Source organism: Diabrotica undecimpunctata, chromosome 7, assembly GCF_040954645.1.
Source record: "Diabrotica undecimpunctata isolate CICGRU chromosome 7, icDiaUnde3, whole genome shotgun sequence".
Classification (NCBI taxonomy): domain Eukaryota; kingdom Metazoa; phylum Arthropoda; class Insecta; order Coleoptera; family Chrysomelidae; genus Diabrotica; species Diabrotica undecimpunctata.
In genome coordinates this window covers 93,021,279-93,043,027 of record NC_092809.1, presented here as the reverse complement: position 1 = coordinate 93,043,027, position 21,749 = coordinate 93,021,279, and the positions used below count along the sequence as shown (strand labels likewise).

The window sequence follows — 21,749 nt, the reverse complement described above, 5'->3', positions numbered from 1 at the left end:
TATATAGCATTTAATTAGCCTTATTCTGAGGACCAATGTCAGATCTTTGCTGCACAAAATATTTTTCATGTTCACGAAGTTGGCACGTGCTTTTTCAATTCTGACTCTTACTTTTGCAGTATAATCATTATTTTCTGTGATTATCGTTCCCAAGTAAGTATATCTTTTTACTCTCTCAATCTGCTGGCCGCCTACAGTTAATATTTCGTTTGTATTGTTGTTCTTGCTAATTTTCATGAATTTGGTTTTTTTGATGTTAAGAGAGAGTCCGTATTCTCCACTATATCTTAATATTTTGTTCATTATTCTTTCTAAGTCTTCCAAGTTGTCGGCTATTATGACTGTATCGTCGGCATACCTAATGTTGTTAATTAAACTTCCGTTCACTTTTATGCCGACTGTCTCTTTTACCAAAGATTCTTGTATGATTTCTTCAGAATAAGCATTAAACAATAACGGCGACAGTATGCAACCTTGCCTGACCCCTCTCCTTATCTCCACTTCTTCTGACACTTCTCTTCCAATTTTCACATTTAATCGTTGGCTGTAGTATAAATTTGATATCAATGTTACATTCCTCACATCCAGATTCTTGTTTTTGAGTACTTCTATAAGTCGGTCATGTTTTACCTTATCGAATGCCTTGTTGTAGTCTATGAATCCAGAATTATTGAAAAAATTTAAACATATGATTCAATGTTGTTATTAATCGGATGACGTGTATGACTTTTATTAAATTTTGACAATCGTTACAATTTTTACGAATTTTAGAATAGAACGAATAATCGAAAACTAGACCATATACAAGTTTGCCAATTTTTTTAATTACAAAAACGCACTTAACCTATCTAACCTACTTAATAGAATTCAAATCGGATAATGTGGATGGTCTCATGAATATTTCAAATTATAAACAATTTTTTGGCTTATAAACAAATAAAATATCGCGGTAATTATCAGCTTAAATTAAATTTTGGCAAGATTTGGCAAGACGTTTCTTATAAAAGAAAAAAAATTGAATTACGAGCAGTGGTTCCTGAGATACAACAGGTCAAATTTTATTTCGGAGCTTTTTCTCGATAAAAATTCATATCTTCAAGATATTTATAATATATTATAGCAATAAGAAGCATTGGTATTAAAATACCAAAAAAATTAGGCTGGAGAAAATTGAATTTTAAATATCAAAATCGATATACGTAAAAAATGTATTTTCTCGGCTTTCAATACAGCAATTTTCTTAATTTTTTTATAATACGAGTTAAATCCAATAGAGCCATCTAAAACACGCAATACCAAATGCCAGACGAGATGCTTTAATTTTGTTATAAATAAATAAATTTATTTAGACTACATTCGTCAGACACGAAAATGCAACTGAACCTCTAAAAATTATACAAACAAGCTGAATTTTTCTGAGAATGTTAATTTTGGGACCCTAAAAATATGCAAAAAAGTTTACTATATCTACCCTCCGACTTCCAATTAAAATCAGCCACCCTCGTAGGAAAAAAAGGAAAAAATCAATTTACCAAGAATCTGTGCGTCGTAGAAAACATATTTCAAATAAAAAATGTACAATATACTGAAACAATTTTGAATAAAAATTTATTAGCACCTTTTGTATAAAATAAATCGTTCTCTCAAAAATATCGCTTAAAAAGACGCGGCTACGCGTGAGAAATCAATTTTAAATAAAATTTGTATCAATTTGACGGTAAAAGCTTTTGATCGGAGTATCCTATCGACAAATATCAAACAGCGTTTAAAAGGTGAAGAGAGTAGCTTTCTTATGTGATTTTTGTATTTTGCCGCAATTAAAGTCAGTTTCTATAAAAGCGTTAAATAAATAAACATTAAGTGATTTTTGCCGACTTTTCCATTAACCGGTCACTATGGAATTTTTATTATTAAAACCCAGCCTTCAAAACTTATCGAGATATTCTATTTGTTTATAAGATTTGTTGATTTGTTTATAACATTTAAAAAAATTCAATTAAAAAAAATGTTTGCAAAATTATTATGTGAAACGTGTTAAATCAATTTTAATGAAATTTAATGGACTGTTTTATTATGTTATAAATGATTTTTTAGACAAATTCTAGAGAAAAGGCTTGTTTTTTTCCTCTTTTTTTTTATATTTATTGCTATTTTGCAGCAAGGGTAATAAATTAAAACATTTTTAACCACCATATAGAAAATTTAATTGCCGCTATTTTATTTCAGTCTGACTGTGCTCCAAAATTAATTATTTTAAAGTTATAAGCAAGCAAAGTAGAAAAAATCGATGTTTATAGTAATTTTTCAATATTTTAATTTTTTTATTAATGTTCCCGACATATTTGAGAGGGATGATGAGTCAATTATTTGTAATGAAGATATCACACAACTTTTTCTGCAAAAATCCGAATGACACCTTTCACATCTATCTCATAACAGATCTGCCCTGGTTTAGACTTGAACAGTAGCTAAAAGAGTTGACGAATTTCTCTGTCTCTAAAATACTGTCAATTAAGGGTGTTGTTGATATTGATATAAAAAAAGGGGACACAGAAGATATTCCGTTTATAAATACTAATCTATAACGGACTATTCAATTTCAAAAATGAATATTTAAACCTTTGTTTTATGATGTTAATCAGTTTATATTGTTTATACAATTTAGGTTGAATATTTGTTGAATTGAATATATAATTTTAAATCAGGATCTTTAACAAATCTTAAACTTTTCCGCAATGTCTTAAACATTACATTTGTACATAAAAAGTTATTGAAATTATCTTCTTGTATAAATGTCTGTAATTAAGCTGTTTAATTAAGCAATTCAGCTTAATTGAGTTCTGTCAACTTTTTGGTTTAAAAAAAATGGATACCCAATTCCAACATAAAGATATTTATAAATTCACTCGGGAACTACCTTCACTCCAACAGAAATCGATCATAGACTATAGAATAATGAGACAGAAATCAAAATTTAAGTGCCAAGACTGCATAGTAAAAAGAGGATCTACCTGTGGGACAGATCACTACTTTCTTTTAGCTAATTTTCTGTGCCCCTTTAAACAATACTACAAAAAAAACACCGAAAGTAAGAGAAACAATACTACACAGTACAAAACGGAGAGATATAAATTGCACCTTTTATTCCAACCAAGTATTAAACATCTTTTTCAATCTAGATTAGAAAAGGAACTAAATGAGATGGAAAGAAATATGGATGTAGAACAAGAATACAACAACCTCAAAACGATAATAAAAAAATTGCTTATGAAGGATTAGGAACAGAGAACAACGACAAAAACACCACCATGGATGACAGAAAACGTAAAAGAAACGATACAAGAAAAAAACAAAATATATAAAAAATGAATAACAAATAAAACATCTAGCAATAGAGTAACATATCAAAGTAAAAACGGAGAAGTACGCAATCAAGTAAAAGAAGCAAAAAAAAAAAATTTCTGGGAACAAAAATGTGTTTAAGTAAAAATTTAATTGGTGGCTCTCAGACTACGTAAGCATGGAGAACTATCACGAATCTAAAGAAAAACTCCTTAAGCAACTTAATTCCTATAGAAAAATGGGGAAAAAAAATCACTAAAAATTTACTTCAAGAGTCCAGATTGGAATATATGGAAGAGGAATACAGTATGGAGAGACAAACAAATAGTAACATTAATACTACTAACAACGAGATCCGTACTGCGTTAACTAAAACTAAAATCTTCAGGACCTGGCAATATAGATGAAGAGTTGCTTAAAGCAGAAGGTCTACTCCTAATAGAACGAATAACTTTTGTGATGAATCAATGCTGCCAACAAATTAAAGTACCATCTGAATGGAAAACCGCTCACCAGGTGTCACCAATCTTTAAAAAGGGTAATCGAAAAGATGCTAACAGCTACAGAGGATTAAGTGTCCTATCTACTTTTGGGAGATTGTTTGGAAAGATAATAAATGCAACAATTCAAAATGATGTAGGATATCTAATTGGCGAAGACCAAAGTGGATTTACGCCTGGTAGATCTTGCACTGATAACTTGTTTATACTCCAACTATTAATAGAAAAAAGAATAGCGGTTGGCACCGAAGTACATCTAACCTTCATCGACCTAGAAAAGACGTATGCTGCAGTTCCAAGACTTAAATTGTGGCAAGCTTTACAACAACTCGGCATTAGTCCATACCTTTTAGGAATAATCACAGAAGTATACAGGGATAACACTACTTACCTAAAAATCGGAAATAGACTATTAGAGCTAATAAAAGTAACTAAAGGACTAAGATAAGGATGCAGTATGTCACCCTTACTGTTTAATTATATATATTAAGGCAGCCCTCCAAAATTAAAAAAAACACTGCCAGGGAATGGGAATCACCATGGAAAATGACGTACTGTTCTCCCTGAACTTTGCGGATGACCAAGTCGTCCTAGCTCAAGATTCTTATGATCTTGGATCTTCAAACAAGTGGAAAAATTTAAATATTCAGGTGCACTCATTGATAAGAACTGCTTGGGAGAAACCGAAATTAAACACCGAATTAATCAGGGACGTAAAATTGCAGAATGACTGAACTAGTTATGGTGGGATCGCAACATTTCCAAAAGGAACAAAAAAAGAATAGGGCAAACCATGGTTGAATCAGTTCTTTGTTATGGCTCTGAAGTATAGGCAATTAATGCAGACCCAAAGAGAAGATTGTTGGCAGTTAAAATGGATTATTTGAGAAGAAGTGCTAGAACATCAAGGCTGGAAAGGAAGCCCAATGAATCTATAAGCAATAACATGAATGCTACAGAAACGGTCATTGACAGAATAGAAAGAAGAGGTTTAAAATGGTTTGGACACCTATTGAGAATGCCTGACGAACGTTGGCCCCAAAAACGTCATAGATGGAAGCCACCTGGAAGAAGAAAAACAGGTATAATTAGAAGAGCGATGTCTTGGGCCGGAAGGATTGGCGAAGGAGAACGGGACAACGGCGATAGCCGTCTCCAAAATGTATTGTATTTACAAGTTGGATCCTGTAATATATATATATATATATATATATATATATATATATATATATATATATATATATATTACAGGATACATATATATATATATATATATATATATATATATATATATATATAAGGGTAAGGCTGCGTAGCGCAAGCGGTAGGATGCTTGACTCGCAAGCCGGTGGTCCGGGGTTCGAATCCCACCGCCGGCAAGAACATCTAGACATTTTAAAAATGTCTATAGGCCCCAGGTCGACTCAGCCTGAATAAAAATGAGTACCTTGGGTAAAACCAGGGGTAATAATAGACGGTTGAAGCGTAGCACTGGCCATGTTACCTTCCTTGTATACCATAGGCCCTAGATATAGCAGACTACCCTGCTATACTCCCAAAGCCGCGACAGCGGTATAAAACGGGAGACTATTATTATTATTATTATTATATATATATATATATATATATATATATATATATATATATATATATATATATAAATCTCTGTAATTAAAATATTTATTTTTATACAAAAATGTTTTCAAATCTATTCAATAAATCATTTTAAGATATTCTTACTACTCAATGTATTCAAGAATAAAGTATTTAGGGAAAATTTACTAATAAAAAAAAATATTATTATCACTTACCTTTATCTTGCTTTGATCCATATTAAACAATGAAAGTAAGTAACATTTGAATGTTTCTTATTATTTCTTTTAAATAAGGCTGAAGTAATTTATATTCAGCAGTAATTAACCAATTAACTAGTATTTACAAGTCTTTCATATAATAATAAAATTAATAATACACATTTTTAATTACTGGAAGCCTATAATTAACACAGAAATCTACTAATTTTAAAGCAGACGTTTCTATAATATTATATAATATTATCTCTTAAAAAATAAACGTAAGTACTTAATAATGAGGTGGTTTTAATAAGACTTAATTATTTACAACACGTTTTTAACACTTTTAGATGAAAAATAGGTAATTTATATTTTTTTTGCTTTTTGAATTTGGAACCGAAAGTTATAAAAACTAATGAAGAAGTTACTAAAAATTTATTTTTTATAAATACACATCTTTTTAGTTGGCACTTTAATCCTAAATTGTTGTGTTTATGATTATCTACACGTGCGATTTACAGTGCTCAACAATTGACAAGGATCAAAGTAATATTTTACGCCAGAAATAGGCGTAGTTTATAAAAATTTATTATAATTTAAAAAATATTAATACCCGACTTTATCAATTTTCAACGAAATTAAATAAGTTCATAGACTAATGGAGATATCACCTTTACTACTGTACATGTAACATATTTTTGACAAGTTGACGTACCGCCTTTGTCGAAATATTCACACCATTAAACATTATCACTATCCATGGTTCGTAGACTTACTACGGTTGCCTCTTCCGACTAACCAATGAACATTAAGCCCGAAATTACGTCACGAGAGTACAGTAATTTGAATCGTAACATTGTTAATCGTCGTTTTTATGTCTTTGATGTGTGGAAAATGGTAAAGATAGTTATGAAATAAAGAAGTCTAGTGGAATATAATACCTAATTATGGAAAACTGTTAATATGTAGGCAGTTTGGTACTTAAAATTAATCAGAACCGGTTGTTAACGTTTATCCAATGTTAATGCAGGATTTACGTAAATCTAGGACTTCAACCTCCATTTTACAATGAAAATTTGTCGCGTATACTGAATTTCCATTAATAGTAGATTAACTATTCAATGAATTACCGAATTACACAACTATTTTTTTCCATTTTTTAAATATCTTTCCTTCATACTACAACCTGTGCCTGGCATTCTAAAATTTCATCAACATTATTATTACTATTGTTCTGAAGCTATTTTCATGTGGCATTTTAAATTAATTTATATAGTTTCCGAAGTGGAAATTGAAACGTCAATAAACGTATTTTAACCTTTAATTGTGGCTTATTCCCATTTAAATATAAATTAATTATTATTACGTTAATACACAATGAAATTTTAAAATTTTAACCTACCTTATAAAAAGAAACGAAGACAATAGGTACGATGTACAACTACAATAAATAACGTTTCTTCGATAATTCAAAATAAGTTTTTATAGCAAAATTTCAAATACAAAAATATAAAGCAAACTGAGATATTTAAGAAACGATAAATAATAAAACAAATAATAAACTGAAAGATAATTACTACGAACAAACTGTGATAATAAATGGGTTTTGTATTCTTGTGTACTCTGGTGACGTAACTAAAGCATCCCCACCCCAGTCGGAAGAGGCAACCGTAGTAAGTCTACGAACCGTGATCACTATCCGTGTGTTCAGAACTTAAAGGTGGGTACACATATGCGAGCCGAACTGTTTGCGAACTGCTCGTGAGCTGTTCGCGAAGAGTTCGTTGAAAATATGTTTATGTTCAGGCTATCCAATACCCTAAGTATCTAATAACAAACCGAGAATTAATTTACTTCGTTAATCTAAACATTTCGGTATTTTGTTTAGATTATCTGTGATTAATTTCTCTAATTACTTTTAAATAAGCCGCGCTCGTTCAGCAATTTTGTTTACCGAATGATCTCATCGCACACTTAGCAGAAACAATTTATAGACACAATTTATAGTTCTGCGAACATTCTTTGTGTTCGTCCCAAAAACCGACAGGCGGTGGTTCCTGACGAGCAACAAACGAACAGCTCGCAAGCGGTTCGTCCCGTCGTACAAATTAACGAATATAGCGTTCACAAACGGTTCGCGAACAGTTCTGCTCGCATATGTGTACCCGCCTTAAGTCGTCATTTGTGTTTATAACTAACGGTTCAATTGGCGGTAAAGTAAGATATCCTTTTTCTTTTACTTGAACATGAGCTACATAATTTGTCCAAATAATAATTTTGCTGTGTTCTTCGATTACTGTTATTATATTTTGTACAATAACGTCACTTAATTGGAGAGTTTTTAATCGTTGTCCGCAATTTCTTTTTTACGTCGACTCATGTCACTTCAATTGGGTTGAAAAGACAATGATATGGAGGGAGCGGTAAAACCATGGACGTATAAACATAGATGGACCCAGCAATAAGATATCTTAAACACACACTGTTCAGGGTTGCCAGGTAAAATAGACTACATTAAAACACACAACCCAAGTGTGTCGTGATTGGTTGGTGAGTGGGTCCCAATTTAAAAATTGGCGGGTTTCATGTTTATTAAAATGACAATTGAGATATTGGCACAGTATATCGCTAAAGTTTTTATTATACTGTGGTATTGGTACAAAGCGGATGATATTCACATTTTAGGATTAAGCTGGCTATTTCAGTTTTATTAGAAATCTAATTATTTTTCTTTTGAGATTATTTAGTTAAAATTCAATTCTGACTTGTTTATTTTATTTTGATATGCTAGTGATGCTTTTTTTATTAGGTATATAGATATTGTTTATATTAGGTAATTTTTTATTAAGATTTAGAGGTTCCTCTTATTATTTTTATTTCTAGAACATTCATTAACATTATTATTTTCGTTAGCTTTCTCTATGTAGGATCGGCTTCTCTAATTATTTTCCTCTCTGTTCTTTTCTCTTCCAGGGACTAAGTACCTCTCCGCTTTTTGTATGAGATTATGGTTTTTCAGAAACATGCAATTGCTGTTCATCCCCTTTTTTTACTGCCCTACATTCAGTACCATACATCATAGCTGGTCTTAAGGCACTCCTATACAACTTACCTTTTAGTTTTCTTGGTACCTTTTTTATCACACATCAACTAATTTACCTCTTTCCTTTACCTTTAATTGAAATATAGATAAAACGGTAATACCGATCCTAAAAGCCGAAAATCATCTTTTGGGAGTTCTTGTCTATCCAAGCCAACTACTCTATCTGGACTTGAAATATCATCTTTAAAAAAATATTCTAAATATTTTGTTTATATCCAACTTAATTTTAATTCTTTTTCTTCAAGGACCTGTCTTCACTACTCTAGTCTTTTCTACTAATACCAAGAAGGTTCAGTTGTTATCTAATCCAGCACAAATGAGAATAAATATGGGCTTAACACGAAACCCTGATGAAGCCCTATTTTCACACAAAATTTGCCAGTTTCACCTGCAATCGTTCTAACACTAGTTGTTACTTGCTCATACATCACTCACATATTCAACCGGCACTCCTTTCCTACTTAATCTCTGCCACAGCAGGTTTCTGATAACTTCATCATGTGCTTTCTGAAGATTAATAATACTATGTGCAAGTCTATCTCTTTCACTCTAAATTTTTACATTAGCTGTCTTGTAATAAAAATTGCTGTTGTAGACCTGCCTTGCATAAATCTAAATTGACATTTATCCATTTTCATTTTTGAGAACCTTACACTAAATTCTGTTAGATTTCACCAAAAATAAAGCAGAGGTTTACTGGAAATAACTATTGCAAACCAAATAAAACACTAAATAGCTGTTTAAAATGTCTTTATTCTTTATACGAAAATGGTTGCGTTTCGATTTAATTTGAGTTTCTTACCACTCCCTGACACGTGTTTCTGGGTCTTCCCGTCATCAGACAGAGCTTGTAAGAAAACTCAAACTAAACCAAAACGCACCGACTACTCTAGCAATTATAGAAAAAATAATTACCAGAGTATGCTACTAGAGACATCTAGTGATGAAAGATGAAGTTAAATGTGTCGATAGCAATTAAAGTAAACTGTATACTCACGCTTAATCAAGCCATTAAGAGCGATGCTGGGTCGGTGCGTTTTGGTTTAGTTTGAGTTTTCTTACAAGCTCTCTCTGATGACGGGAAGACCCAGAAACACGTGTCAGGGAGTGGTAAGAAACTCAAATTAAATCGAAACGCAACCATTTTCGTATATTTATCGTTCTTACTCGACGCAATGAGTACAAGAAAGATGGTAATTTATATGAGTAAATTGTTGATGCATAGTGAAATATAAATATTCCCAGCATCGCTCTTAATGGCTTGATTAAGCGTGAGTATACAGTTTACTTTAATTGCTATCGACACATTTAACTTCATCTTTATTCTTTATTAAAAATCTGGGAAATCAAAGGAGGGGGGGCGTTATTGGTGCAATGGCGAAGGAAAACCCCTCTAAACCTCGCCTAGGGCCCAGTACATCCCGATTTAAAAATAAAATTCTAATATAAAAGTGTATAAATAACATCATTGCCTATTTTAATGTACAAATTTTACCTTTAAAATTCAGACCTAACCATAAGTGTGCCTACATATAATCTTATAAAAAATTACACTATATTACTAATCAAGTAAAATGTATAATAATGTTAAATTGACTAACTTTCTTGTAAATAGAACTTTATATATTGTTATAGAATTAACATTTCTTGTTATAGAACTATATTAAAAATTCAATACAGATACAAAACAAAAAATACTTGTGAGCTAAAAAATTGTTAAACGAATTTAATGTTTACTCAGTTCCTTTTTTTTTGGAAGGAAAATATTCCTGTTTCTCCATTTTTCGCTTCATTGTAACATTCTTTGCCTCTTCCTGAAATTCTTTCTTCACTTTCACTTTGCGCTTTGTTCCTTGAATGTCCCTTACAATTTTGTCATGTAATCTTGCAAAACTTTCATCATCTAAGTCTTCCATGGTTTTTACTAAATTTACCAATTTTCTATTTGAAGACTTCGTTTGGTTTTTTCCTGGATGACATTTGTCTGTTCTACCTTCCCTCTGACAAACTCATTAATTTCCTCCTGATGCCTTGATTTGATAATTGAAGTTACTGCCAAACACCTTGCAGCATCATCTAAAACAGAGTTAGTTCCCTCGCGCTCCTCATGCATTCTTACCAAGTGCACATGCTTACACAAGGTATTCCTCACCACATATTCGGCACACTCACACTGGTAGCGATGAATACAAATTTTACATACTCTACAATACAATGTCTTACATTCATTTTCACATACTTGCCTTATATTTACATTATATATTTTATTAGGATCTCTAAATGACTTTACCTGAAATTCACCATATACCTTCACATTTCTCTTAACCTCTACTTTGTTTTTCATCGTTTCTGCCATTTTGTGTGCTTTTGCTATAACCCTATCTTGATAATTGTTCGCATTTGGTCTTTCAATGTTTATAATCCTCTTCCACATTTTGATGTCCACTAGATCGTCTATTGTGTCCAATAACTTTTCGATTGATACTGCAGCATTTCTTCTAAGGTGGTTGGTCTTCAGTAGGTTGTTGAAAGATTCTATCGCCATGTTTGTATTGATTCCTGAATTTCTTCTGTAGCAATGGGCCCACATTTTGATTCTCTCTTCATTCTGAAAGTAATACCTACAAAAAAAATATACTTAAGGATGACTTAAAATGTATGATTTCATATATTTATTTACCTTGCCAGATAATTAAAAAAATCTATCTCATTTGCCTCTTGTAATTTGATTATATATTTGTTGCACAACTCCATAAATCGATCTTCATCCGTTTCATTAATAATTCTTTTCATCTCAGTTTTCATCTGTTTCTTCAAAATTGGATCCTGTATTTTCTTCTTCCCTTGAATATTCCAGTTTCTCACAACATGCCAGATACATAAAAGCCTTTTTGGTTGGTTGCCCATAATCTTCGCCCATGCATTATAATATTTTGAATCATCATCACTCATAAAATGTTCCGCATGAATTTCAGTCTGTATTCTTTTCTTAAGGGCACCTAAAAGATTTTGAAAATTATTTTTACTTACCAGTTATAAATTGTCATTACTCATATAATACTTACCTAAAAAAACCTCTTGAACTACTTGGTCCAATCTGTTTGACAGTAAGAACGCAACTGGAAATCCTGTATTCCTGTCATCTTTAATAAGCACCACTGTTAAATCCATTCCCCTCTTGTTTGTGCAGTGTGTACCATCCATACAAATTATGCTAGGGAATTCTCTTAATTTATCTTCCATTACAGAATTCATAAATCCTAAGGCAAAATCTTCTTTTTTAAGTACATCATGTTGTTCTCCTAATAAAAATAAAACACCAAATTTATAGTTTACCCAAAATTTATAGTTTAGAGATAATTAAAGATAAATTAATAGTAAGAGACTGAAATTTTATTGTATATTTTAATAGGTAATCATTAGTCCTATTTTTTGAGTTCAGTTGAGTTCTTATTTAAAAAAGATAACTTAAAGCAGCAATGTGAGAAGAGATAAGTAGAAGCAGAAGATACTCAAGAAGGTAGATAGAGTAAATTCATGAGAAACGATAATCAATAAGTATGCAGACAACTAGCTTTTGCAAATGATGTTAACATAATAGTAAGAACAAAGTATAAAATATTAAAGAGGAACTTAATCAGATAGAACAAACTGCATGGACAAGTAAACTGAAAACCAATTGAGCTAATTTAAAATACATGTAGCTGCAAAACAGCAGGTAATCAGTGATTACAACACCTAACTATAGGATAGTATAGCACTAAAGTGTAAAAAACCTTATATAGGATAACTAGTTATAAGATAAGAGTTACCATGGCTTAATTAAACAACAAAGGTCAGGTAATAATACAAGAAAAAACTAAGTGCCAATTATATAAAACCTTAATAAGATAAGTTATTCACATATGTATCTGAAACATGCACACTTACTAAAAGTGAAGAAAGCCAATAGGGTAATTCTGAAAGACAAATCTTGAGCCACATATATAAACCAGTAACAGAAAATTGTATGCGAATAAGATATACATTTTAACTATAAAGGGAATACCAGGATCTGGATATCATAATATTCATACAAATAGGACAACTTCAGTATAAGAAAAGTGTAGAACTAATGAAATAAGATGTAATCCCTTTCAAAATAAACAAATAATTCCAGTTGGAAATAAAACAAAAGGAAGATTAGATATAAGAAACAAATAAAGCAAGACATGAAAATTTTAAAAATCAAAAACTGGAAAAGCAAAGTGTGAAATAGATCAGAATGGAGAAGTATTCTTAAACAGACTAAGACCCAAAAAGGGTTGTCTAGTAAAATAAAAAACTAGTAAATTTGCCCCATAAATCAGCACCTCCATTACAAAATTAGCTTTCATGTAAAAAACCAATAACTACAATCTTAGGAGATATATTATTTAAAAATGTATATTGAATAAATGAATTGAATTAATTATAATTGTGGTAGGCATAAAAAAAATGATTGGTCTTTACCTTCCTTCTCGAATAAAAAAGTGTAATTCTTGTTGTTAACATTCCATTCCTAAACCTTTAAAGCCGTTGCTACCATATCATTTTGATCTCGTTTCTTATATGTACTATACTTCCTGGACAAATTTGGGAGATCTTGACTTGTTAATAAGGCAAGTCTTTCTAGTTTTGGTGTTTCCAATTTTCTTGAATCTTCTAAAATTCTGCTAGATGGCACCCCAGATGTTAACTTCTCTACAATCATTTTTTCTTCTGCTTTTGACAGATGCATGGTTCTTAATTCCTCTTTATGTCCAGCATGTGTTTTCCAATAACTGACTGAAACTTGTCCTTGATCTCTCAGTTTGCAAATCAGCCTGGAGGGACACACTCCTTTAATTTTAATTGATCCACCAGATTTCTCTGTCCTAATTTTATAGTTGGGCTTATATCCTAAATATAGATTAGTATAAGTTTTAATTACTTGAAGTAACAAAGTACTGGACCTACCATTCAAGTTACTTCTGTTACAATCATAGTATAATATCTTATACTCCTTTTTATAAACTGCTCTTTGTTTAACATAACTTGTCTCAAATTTCTGCATGTCTTTCCATGTCTCATATTCTTGTAAACTAGAAAATTCAAAAGTTATTAATTCAATACTCACCTGGTGGTTTTCCTTTAGATGTTTTCGTAAGTTCTCGTGGCTTTTTAAATTAGTTTCTTGTTCACATAAGGGACAAATAATGTGATTTATTTTCTTATTCGACACATCTGTTTTATGTATACTTTTGATATGATGATTTCGTAATTCCACATTTTTAAATATTTTGCTGCAAAGATGGCAGGCTCCTGAGTTAATTTCATAGTTTGTTGAAGTAGATAGAGTAGGACTTGTTGAAGTAGATGGATAGACAGAAACCATAATTGCTTTCTAAAACAAAGTCTTAGGTAATTAAATATGGTGTTCTAACGAACAGATTTTTAAAACAATTTAACAGATTTTTAAAAATAAATGAGAAAAATTTAAATTAAAATTTTTTGTGTGCTTGCTTATTGGCAAATTGGTATAAAACCGCCTAATCAAAGATGTTTAAGCGCCAAACCACAACGCCAAACAGAGAGATACATAACCTGCGACAAACGGTTGTCATTTTAATAAACATGAAACCCGCCAATTTTTAAATTGGGACCCACCCACCAACCAATCACGCCAAACTTGGGTTGTGTGTTACTGTTTTGAAGCTTTGATATTTATGGACAAGAGGGTAAAGGGGAGTAAAACGGGTATCGATAGACTGTGATACTTCCTCAATGAGCATAAGCGTGCTTGAATTTTTACTCGCGGGGATAATTATTCAGACGTTAATAATTGGAAGTAGTAATATTGTATAAAAACACGTTTTTATAGAAAAAATTAAATACAATTTTATTTGCTTTAAAATTAATACAATAAATTATAGTTGAGCTCAAGTTAATTTTTTAATAGGTATCAAATAATCCTACGATAAAAAAAAACAATTAAAAAATATACATTTGTTAAATTTAAGTACATACCTATATTTATTGATAATGTGTTAAAAAATATTTTTTCAAATTGTGACAAATTTGTTTTAATACAATATCAATAGATTCCACGTAGTAAGGATTTCTGCTACAAAATTATTTATTGATCATTCCAAAGCTCTTGCTGGCATTTGACATAAAATTATTTGCAAATATACCTACTTATTAAAAAGTAGGCGTGAAAATGTATAAATTATTGGAAAGCTATTTACCGAACAGAAATAATAAAGTAAAAATGGTAAATATAATAGAAGACATAATAGAAGACGTTGGTATAGAAATAAATTTTTATTGATTGCGAAATAAAACAGTCTTAGTAAGAACGCTTCTTATGCGCACGGTGTTAGCATCTAAAGTAGTCCTCGTTTTATGATGAATTCCAATTTTAAAATATTTCTTAAGAACCAATTTTAAAAGTTGCATAGAGTGACCATCGATTGCATCTTCATCATACATATGGTCACCAAAATTCTCATAGATTGATTTTGGGACATTTTGTATGGTTTTATTAATCAAAATATTCATAAGGTTTTTAACTAGTCTGTTGTAGATATTTATAGTTTTATTAAAAAATCTGAAATATTTTTCAGCTTCCTTACAAGTTTAAATAACCAAAAAGGATGCTTTTTTTTATACAGTTTTCTCTGTTGAAGTTTAGAGTAAGTTTCATCATTAATCAATATTATTTGGAAACCTACATAGAAAAATAAATGAGTTTTATTCATTTCACTAATTTATTGTTAGTTCATGAGAAATATTAAATTAAAAAGCTACTAAACAGATCTTTTTAATCAGATGATGTCTACTTACAATTTAAAAATGTCTATACTAATTTCATGAACTAATATCTTGTTCAATACATTAATTAATATGAATAAACCCAATGGTACGCCTATGAAAGACATATTTTAAAATGTAAACACACAGGCTTCCTCAGTTCCTCATCTTAAATAATGTAAACAAACAGTACTTACAAATTAAATGAGACATTGGGATGTAAATATTTCGTTTTTTTTGCAAATGCAAAACTGTAGTACCATTATTATAATTTGTTTATTTCACTATTTACAAATATCACTTAAAATACAGCCAAAATATCGAAAAACAACTTTTCCTTATCTTGGGTAAAAAGTAAACAAACATGGACATGACATGGAACAGCATTTGAAGTTTGACGTAGAGCCATAAGACAGAGAAATGTAAACACCGTTGCCATTAATAAATAGGTTTCAGTGCTTCTACATATAAAATAATTGGTTGATATCTGTTATACGCTATTATTAAATGATATGCACACTATGTGCACATTTGATGTTTTAATTACAATTAAATATATTAATATAAGTAATAAATTATTATTTTGGTTTGATAGCACCTGTAGCGTATAAAATAAATATAGTAATATTTTCAGCGATACGTGAATAAGATATTTTAATAAAAAAATGTGACAACATTTGAAGGTGCTGAGAATGTGACTTAGTCAAATAATTTTTGGCTTCACATTTTTATGTAAATAACTGAGTCCATCTGTGTTTATACGTCCATGGGTAAAACCGTATAACCGTGGCGTTATGATATCTCCCTTCTTAGAGCTACTATTTGGAATTTTGGTGTAGAATCTAGAATTGTATAACGCATTGTTCATTACTATCACGAAATTTGTTTTAATATTCGGTTATAATAGGCGTAGGGATGTGGCGACCCCACCGCCCAAAGGTGTTTTAACCTTTGCAGTCAGCCTAAGGTAGCAAGTAGATACTCTTCTACGACCCCGGTAGAAGACAGATCTGCTAAAGGGACGCAACCCTGCTTTACTGGCAGTCCCCTACCAAAGAGAAGTCATGTCCTAACCAAAAAATTTCCATCAAATTCGTACATATCCATTACACATCCTAACCCACTACCAATACGCACTGGCCCGCGCGGTAGTGAAACGGCTAAACCCCCCTCCTCTATTCATGTATGCAAAATTCAGGAAACGAACGGCCCTCAGTGCCCGGCGACTCCACTACCTCCGACCAAGGTAGCGGTCGGAAGAAAGACGGAGTAGAGGGTGCTAAGAATCGCCGGGTTAAACTAGGCTACCATAGACGACAACCTATGCATATTGCTTCATATAATGTGAGAACAATGTCATCAGAGTCTAAATTGTTAGAAATGGAGGAAGAGCTAAAATCAATAAAGTGGGATATAATGGGTCTCAGCGAAGTCAGAAGAAGAGGAGAAGAACAATATACTCTTAAATCTGGCCACTTATTCCATTTCAAAGGAGAAGACAATTCATCAAATGGTGGGGTTGGATTTATCGTACACAAACGACATGTACCAAACATATTAAAAATAGAAAGTGTAAGCTCGAGAGTTATCACTCTAATCTTAAAGTTGAATTCGAGATATAAATTAAAATTGATACAAGTGCATTCACCAACGACAAGCCACACAGATGAAGAGATTGAAATGTTCTTTGAAGATATTAGAACAGCCCTGAAAAGTACTAAGACGTTTTATACTCTGATAACAGGAGATTTTAATGCTAAGCTAGGAAATAAAGAAGACCAAAGTGAAACCGCACTAGGAAACTACGGCTATGGAGAAAGAAATGAAAGAGGGACCATGCTTGTAGATTTTTTACACCAAAAAAATCTTTTTTCTATGAACTCATTCTTTCAAAAAAAGCCCCAACGAAAGTGGACGTGGAAAAGTCCAGACGGTTTCACAAAGAACGAAATAGATTTTATCATTGCTAATAAAAAAGAAATTGTACAAGATGTATCTGTTTTAAACAGATTTACAATTGGAAGCTATCACAGATTGATTCGAGCAAAAATTCTGTTCAATTTAAAGAATGAACGAACAAAAATGATAAAATCAGACAATCGTAAATGGACCCCGCCCGAAAATATAGACCACTTTCGTGACATCATTGACCATAACCTTCAACAAATCAACGACGAAACACAGGTCGAAGTTTTAAACGAAAGTATCGTAAAAGCCCTTAAAGAAGCGGAGAAGTTGTGCTGTCCTAAAATGAAGAAAAAACATGAGAAAATAAGTCTCAACACTAAAAATCTGATCGAAGAAAGAAGGAGGCTAAAGGACAGGTATAACACAAACTACGTAGAATTTAGTCAACTCAGTAAAACAATAAACAAAGAAATCCGAAAAGACATACGACAACATAACATGAGAGAGGTGACAAGGGTGATAGAGAAAAATAGAAGTTTGAAAGTTCTAAGTCACAACATGTCCACAGGAAAAAAGAACATACATAAGTTAAGAAATAAACAAGACGACATTGTGACTGATAAGGAAGAAATAGTGAAAACAGTGGAAGACTTCTACAGACAACTCTATGAAACAAGTGAATCCGATGAAAGACGCCCCTTACCAAAGATAGAGAATCAAGGCTCAGAATTAATGCCGAACATAACTGTTGACGAAATTAAAAATGCACTTCGGGTGATGAAGAACAATAAATCCCCAGGTGAAGACAGGGTAATGACCGAAAGCCTAAAACTAGGAGGAAATAAGCTCTTACTGACACTTGCTAAACTGTTCAATAAATGTCTGTGCGAAGCGATAACACCGACGCAGTATAACAACGCGGAAATCATCTTACTTCATAAGAAGGGAGATATCAGCGACCTTAGAAACTACCGCCCCATTAGCTTGTTGTCACAAGTATATAAGCTATTTACAAGAGTTATTACCAACAGGCTAGGAAGTAAGTTGGATTTCTATCAGCCAAGAGAGCAAGCAGGTTTTAGAGCAGGATATGGCACGGATGATCATTTACAAGTAATTAAGAACTTAATAGAAAAGTGTGTTGAATATAACAAGCCATTAGTCATGATATTTGTTGACTACGAAAAATCTTTCGACACAATAAGTCATCAAAAGATGTTAAAAGCCTTAACAGAGTGCCGTATAGATCATCGCTATATAAACATGATAAAATACATCTATCAAAATGGAACAGCAAGTGTGAAACTGGCAGATAAAAAGACCAACGTATTTAAAATAAAACGGGGAGTGCGACAGGGAGACACAATTTCGCCAAAATTGTTTACAACATTATTAGAGCATATGTTTAAGAACGCAAATCTGAGTGAAAAAGGAATTAATGTCAATGGAGAAATGCTTAGTCATTTGAGGTTTGCTGACGATATTGTCCTTTTTGCTGACAGAATCGATGATGCAGTATCGCAACTGGAGAAACTATACCTAGCCTCCCTACAAGTAGGATTAAAAATAAACCACACAAAAACACAAATCATGACAAATCTTGTGTTAAGCGAAAATATTTCAGTAAATGGTATGCATATTGAAGAAACCACCTCATATAAGTACTTAGGACATGAGATACGCATAGGAAGAGATAATCAAACGTGCGAACTAAGCCGCCGCATAGGACTCACTTGGGTGGCATTCGGCAAACTAAGCTATGTTCTTAAATCAGAACTGCCTATGTGTCTTAAAAGAAAAGTCTGTAATCAGTGCGTGTTGCCAGTACTTACATATGGTGCAGAGACATTAACACTAACCAAGAAAGTAAGAAATAACATTTGTGTTACCCAAAGAGCCATGGAACGATCGATGTTAGGCATTTCTCGTAGGGATCGGATCACGAACAAGGAAATAAGACGGAGAACAGGAGTGACAGATGCCATAGAAAGAATTATGACCCTTAAGTGGAACTGGGCGGGGCACATAGCTAGAATGTCGGATAACAGATGGACACAGCGAATAATACAGTGGAGACCGAGACAAGAAGCACATCAAAGTAGAGGTCGTCCACCAACAAGATGGTTTGATGACATAAAACGGATCGACAAAAATTGGATGCAAACAGCACAAAACAGAAATACATGGAAAAGACTGAGGGAGACCTATATCCAGCAGTGGATAGATCCGGGTTAAATAATGATGAATAATCAGGTGATACCAAGGCATTAGGTACAAACCCGTTCTTACTTCCAGCATGTAGAATTATAATTATTTTTCCTCTTCAACGAGGAGTACTCAAACAGCACTTTTTGCTATCATCCATCCAGCCATATTGTACGACATCGTGGGTGTGAAATGTTGTGTGCTTCTGTATCAAAATCCTTATAGAATCCATAATTAGCATTCTCTTGTCAAACTAAATCCGCATTCTGTTAAACACCTCAATGTATCAAGGGATATATATGAGTAATCGGGATATGTTTTCAACTTCTCCTGAAGCATTTCCAACGTTGTAACTTTTTTGTCCTGATAAAATTCGTAGACAAAGCGACAAATAACGTCTTAGTAGCCATATCAATCTTTTGCAGGTTTTGTCCAACTCTTTGACGTTTAACACAATGATCAATTACATCCACAGCTGCAATAACTCGACAAACTGTCGAACGGGCAAGTCTACACATATCCTTATCACAATATTAGTTTCCGAAAGTGAACTATTTTCACCCCGCAAACAGGAATATATATATATATATATATATATATATATATAATATATAATATATATATATATATATATATATATATAATATATATAATATATATATATATATATATAAAATATATATCTATATATATATAATATATATATATATATATATATATATTTATATATATATATATATATATATATATATATATATATATATATATATATATATATATATATATATATATATTGTTATGATTGTTTATTTTGAGTTCAAACTTAGTTTATTGAGCCAATTAAAAAAGAATTATAACTTATTTGTTATCAAAAGTAAAATAATCCTTATATTTTCTGTGTTCGATGGATTCAAAAGATTTTCTAGTTGTCTTTTATCGGGATAGAGAAGAAAGGATAAGAATACAAATATATTATATTACAAAGATTTACGTTTCTTTATTTTATATGAACGAATAAAACAATTATTAAATTCTGTCGTTATCTTATCAATCAGCATACAAGAAAATAAATCAAATTTTTATAATAATAAGATTATAAAGCTACATACATTTATATTACGTGAAAACCAATTTTACTTAAAATTTTCTTTACTTGAAACAAGAAACAACAAAACTTTAAACTTTTGATTAGCCTAACAAAACCTCAGTTCTTAAATTTGAATGCTAATGACCATGATGTCAAACCGATCCTTCACAGATATAAAATTTAATTGTACAAACACTTACAGCTTATTTTCTTCTTGAGTTGTATGTTGGAACATACCCAGAAAAATCCAGTCTCCTCAACGATGTGATCTCTCCTCTTTGGCACCTCGGCTCCTTCTCAACGTCTCTGCAAACCTCCTGCAGACTACACAAAAAACACCTGATTCACTTCTCCAAACTCAGCTACTTATTTATGACACCAGGACCTCCTTTTGCCAACTTGATGCCGTAAGAATACTTTCACATATACTTTATAAAATGCCCACGGTAGATACAATGACCTCTTTTAATCTACTTGTTATCTCCTTCTGCAAACTATTCACGTCTTTTCGTTGTGCCGGTATCCAAACTCACGAACCACACCCTATCTTGAGACAAACGACTGTTTCCTTTCGATGACCAAAATATGACTGACTTCTCCAATCAAAAGCTCAAATTGTGTTTACCATGATTTTGGAAAAGCCTAATTTCGGTTTCAGAGAAAAACTAAATAGCTTACTTTAAAATTGGTTTTGTCAATACACAATTTATACATATTTCAAAAGATTAGAATATGGTCATTTAATACTCGACTATACAAACAATGAAAAGATTAACTTACAGGTAAAATGTCTTCTAATTCTAAACAAAGGATTTTTGATAATTTTGTTTGAAACGGAAAAAAGTACAAATTTCTATTATTATCTACACTAAATCTTATCTTAAATTACTATATACAATTTGTTTATATTGATATCTTGAAATTTTATTTCGATGGATTTTTTTATTTATTTTTCTTTGGTTGGGAAAGAAGAAACATAACAATATATATATATATAT

At 31.7% G+C, this 21,749-nt stretch overlaps 4 protein-coding genes across 4 annotated transcripts in view; 1 reads left to right on the top strand and 3 right to left on the bottom strand.

The window, feature by feature from the left end:
• The window catches only part of LOC140446858 (odorant receptor Or1-like), a 40,460-nt gene extending 34,167 nt beyond the window's left edge, over positions 1-6,293 (bottom strand). The window contains exon 1 of the mRNA XM_072539434.1: positions 5,654-6,293. Coding sequence (XP_072395535.1) covers positions 5,654-5,674 — 21 coding nt within the window. The 5' untranslated portion in view covers positions 5,675-6,293. The remainder of the gene's footprint in view (positions 1-5,653) is intronic.
• A 3,785-nt stretch (positions 6,294-10,078) lies between these two features.
• LOC140446857 (uncharacterized) lies at positions 10,079-11,702 on the bottom strand. Its single transcript, XM_072539433.1, has 2 exons — positions 11,419-11,702; positions 10,079-11,359 (listed from the first exon to the last, which is right to left on the bottom strand). Exons 1-2 carry the CDS (start codon positions 11,688-11,690, stop codon positions 10,669-10,671), a joined length of 963 nt encoding a protein of 320 aa, XP_072395534.1. The 5' UTR covers positions 11,691-11,702; the 3' UTR covers positions 10,079-10,668.
• Positions 11,703-13,241: 1,539 nt separating this feature from the next.
• LOC140446856 (uncharacterized) lies at positions 13,242-14,138 on the bottom strand. The gene is made up of 2 exons (XM_072539432.1): positions 13,716-14,138; positions 13,242-13,658 (listed from the first exon to the last, which is right to left on the bottom strand). The coding sequence occupies exons 1-2, from the start codon at positions 14,131-14,133 to the stop codon at positions 13,279-13,281; spliced, it is 798 nt and encodes a 265-aa protein (XP_072395533.1). The 5' UTR covers positions 14,134-14,138; the 3' UTR covers positions 13,242-13,278.
• A 2,598-nt stretch (positions 14,139-16,736) lies between these two features.
• Positions 16,737-21,749, top strand: part of LOC140446547 (uncharacterized) — a 29,897-nt gene continuing 24,884 nt past the window's right edge. Inside the window, exon 1 of the mRNA XM_072539112.1 lies at positions 16,737-18,233. Coding sequence (XP_072395213.1) covers positions 16,737-18,233 — 1,497 coding nt within the window. The remainder of the gene's footprint in view (positions 18,234-21,749) is intronic.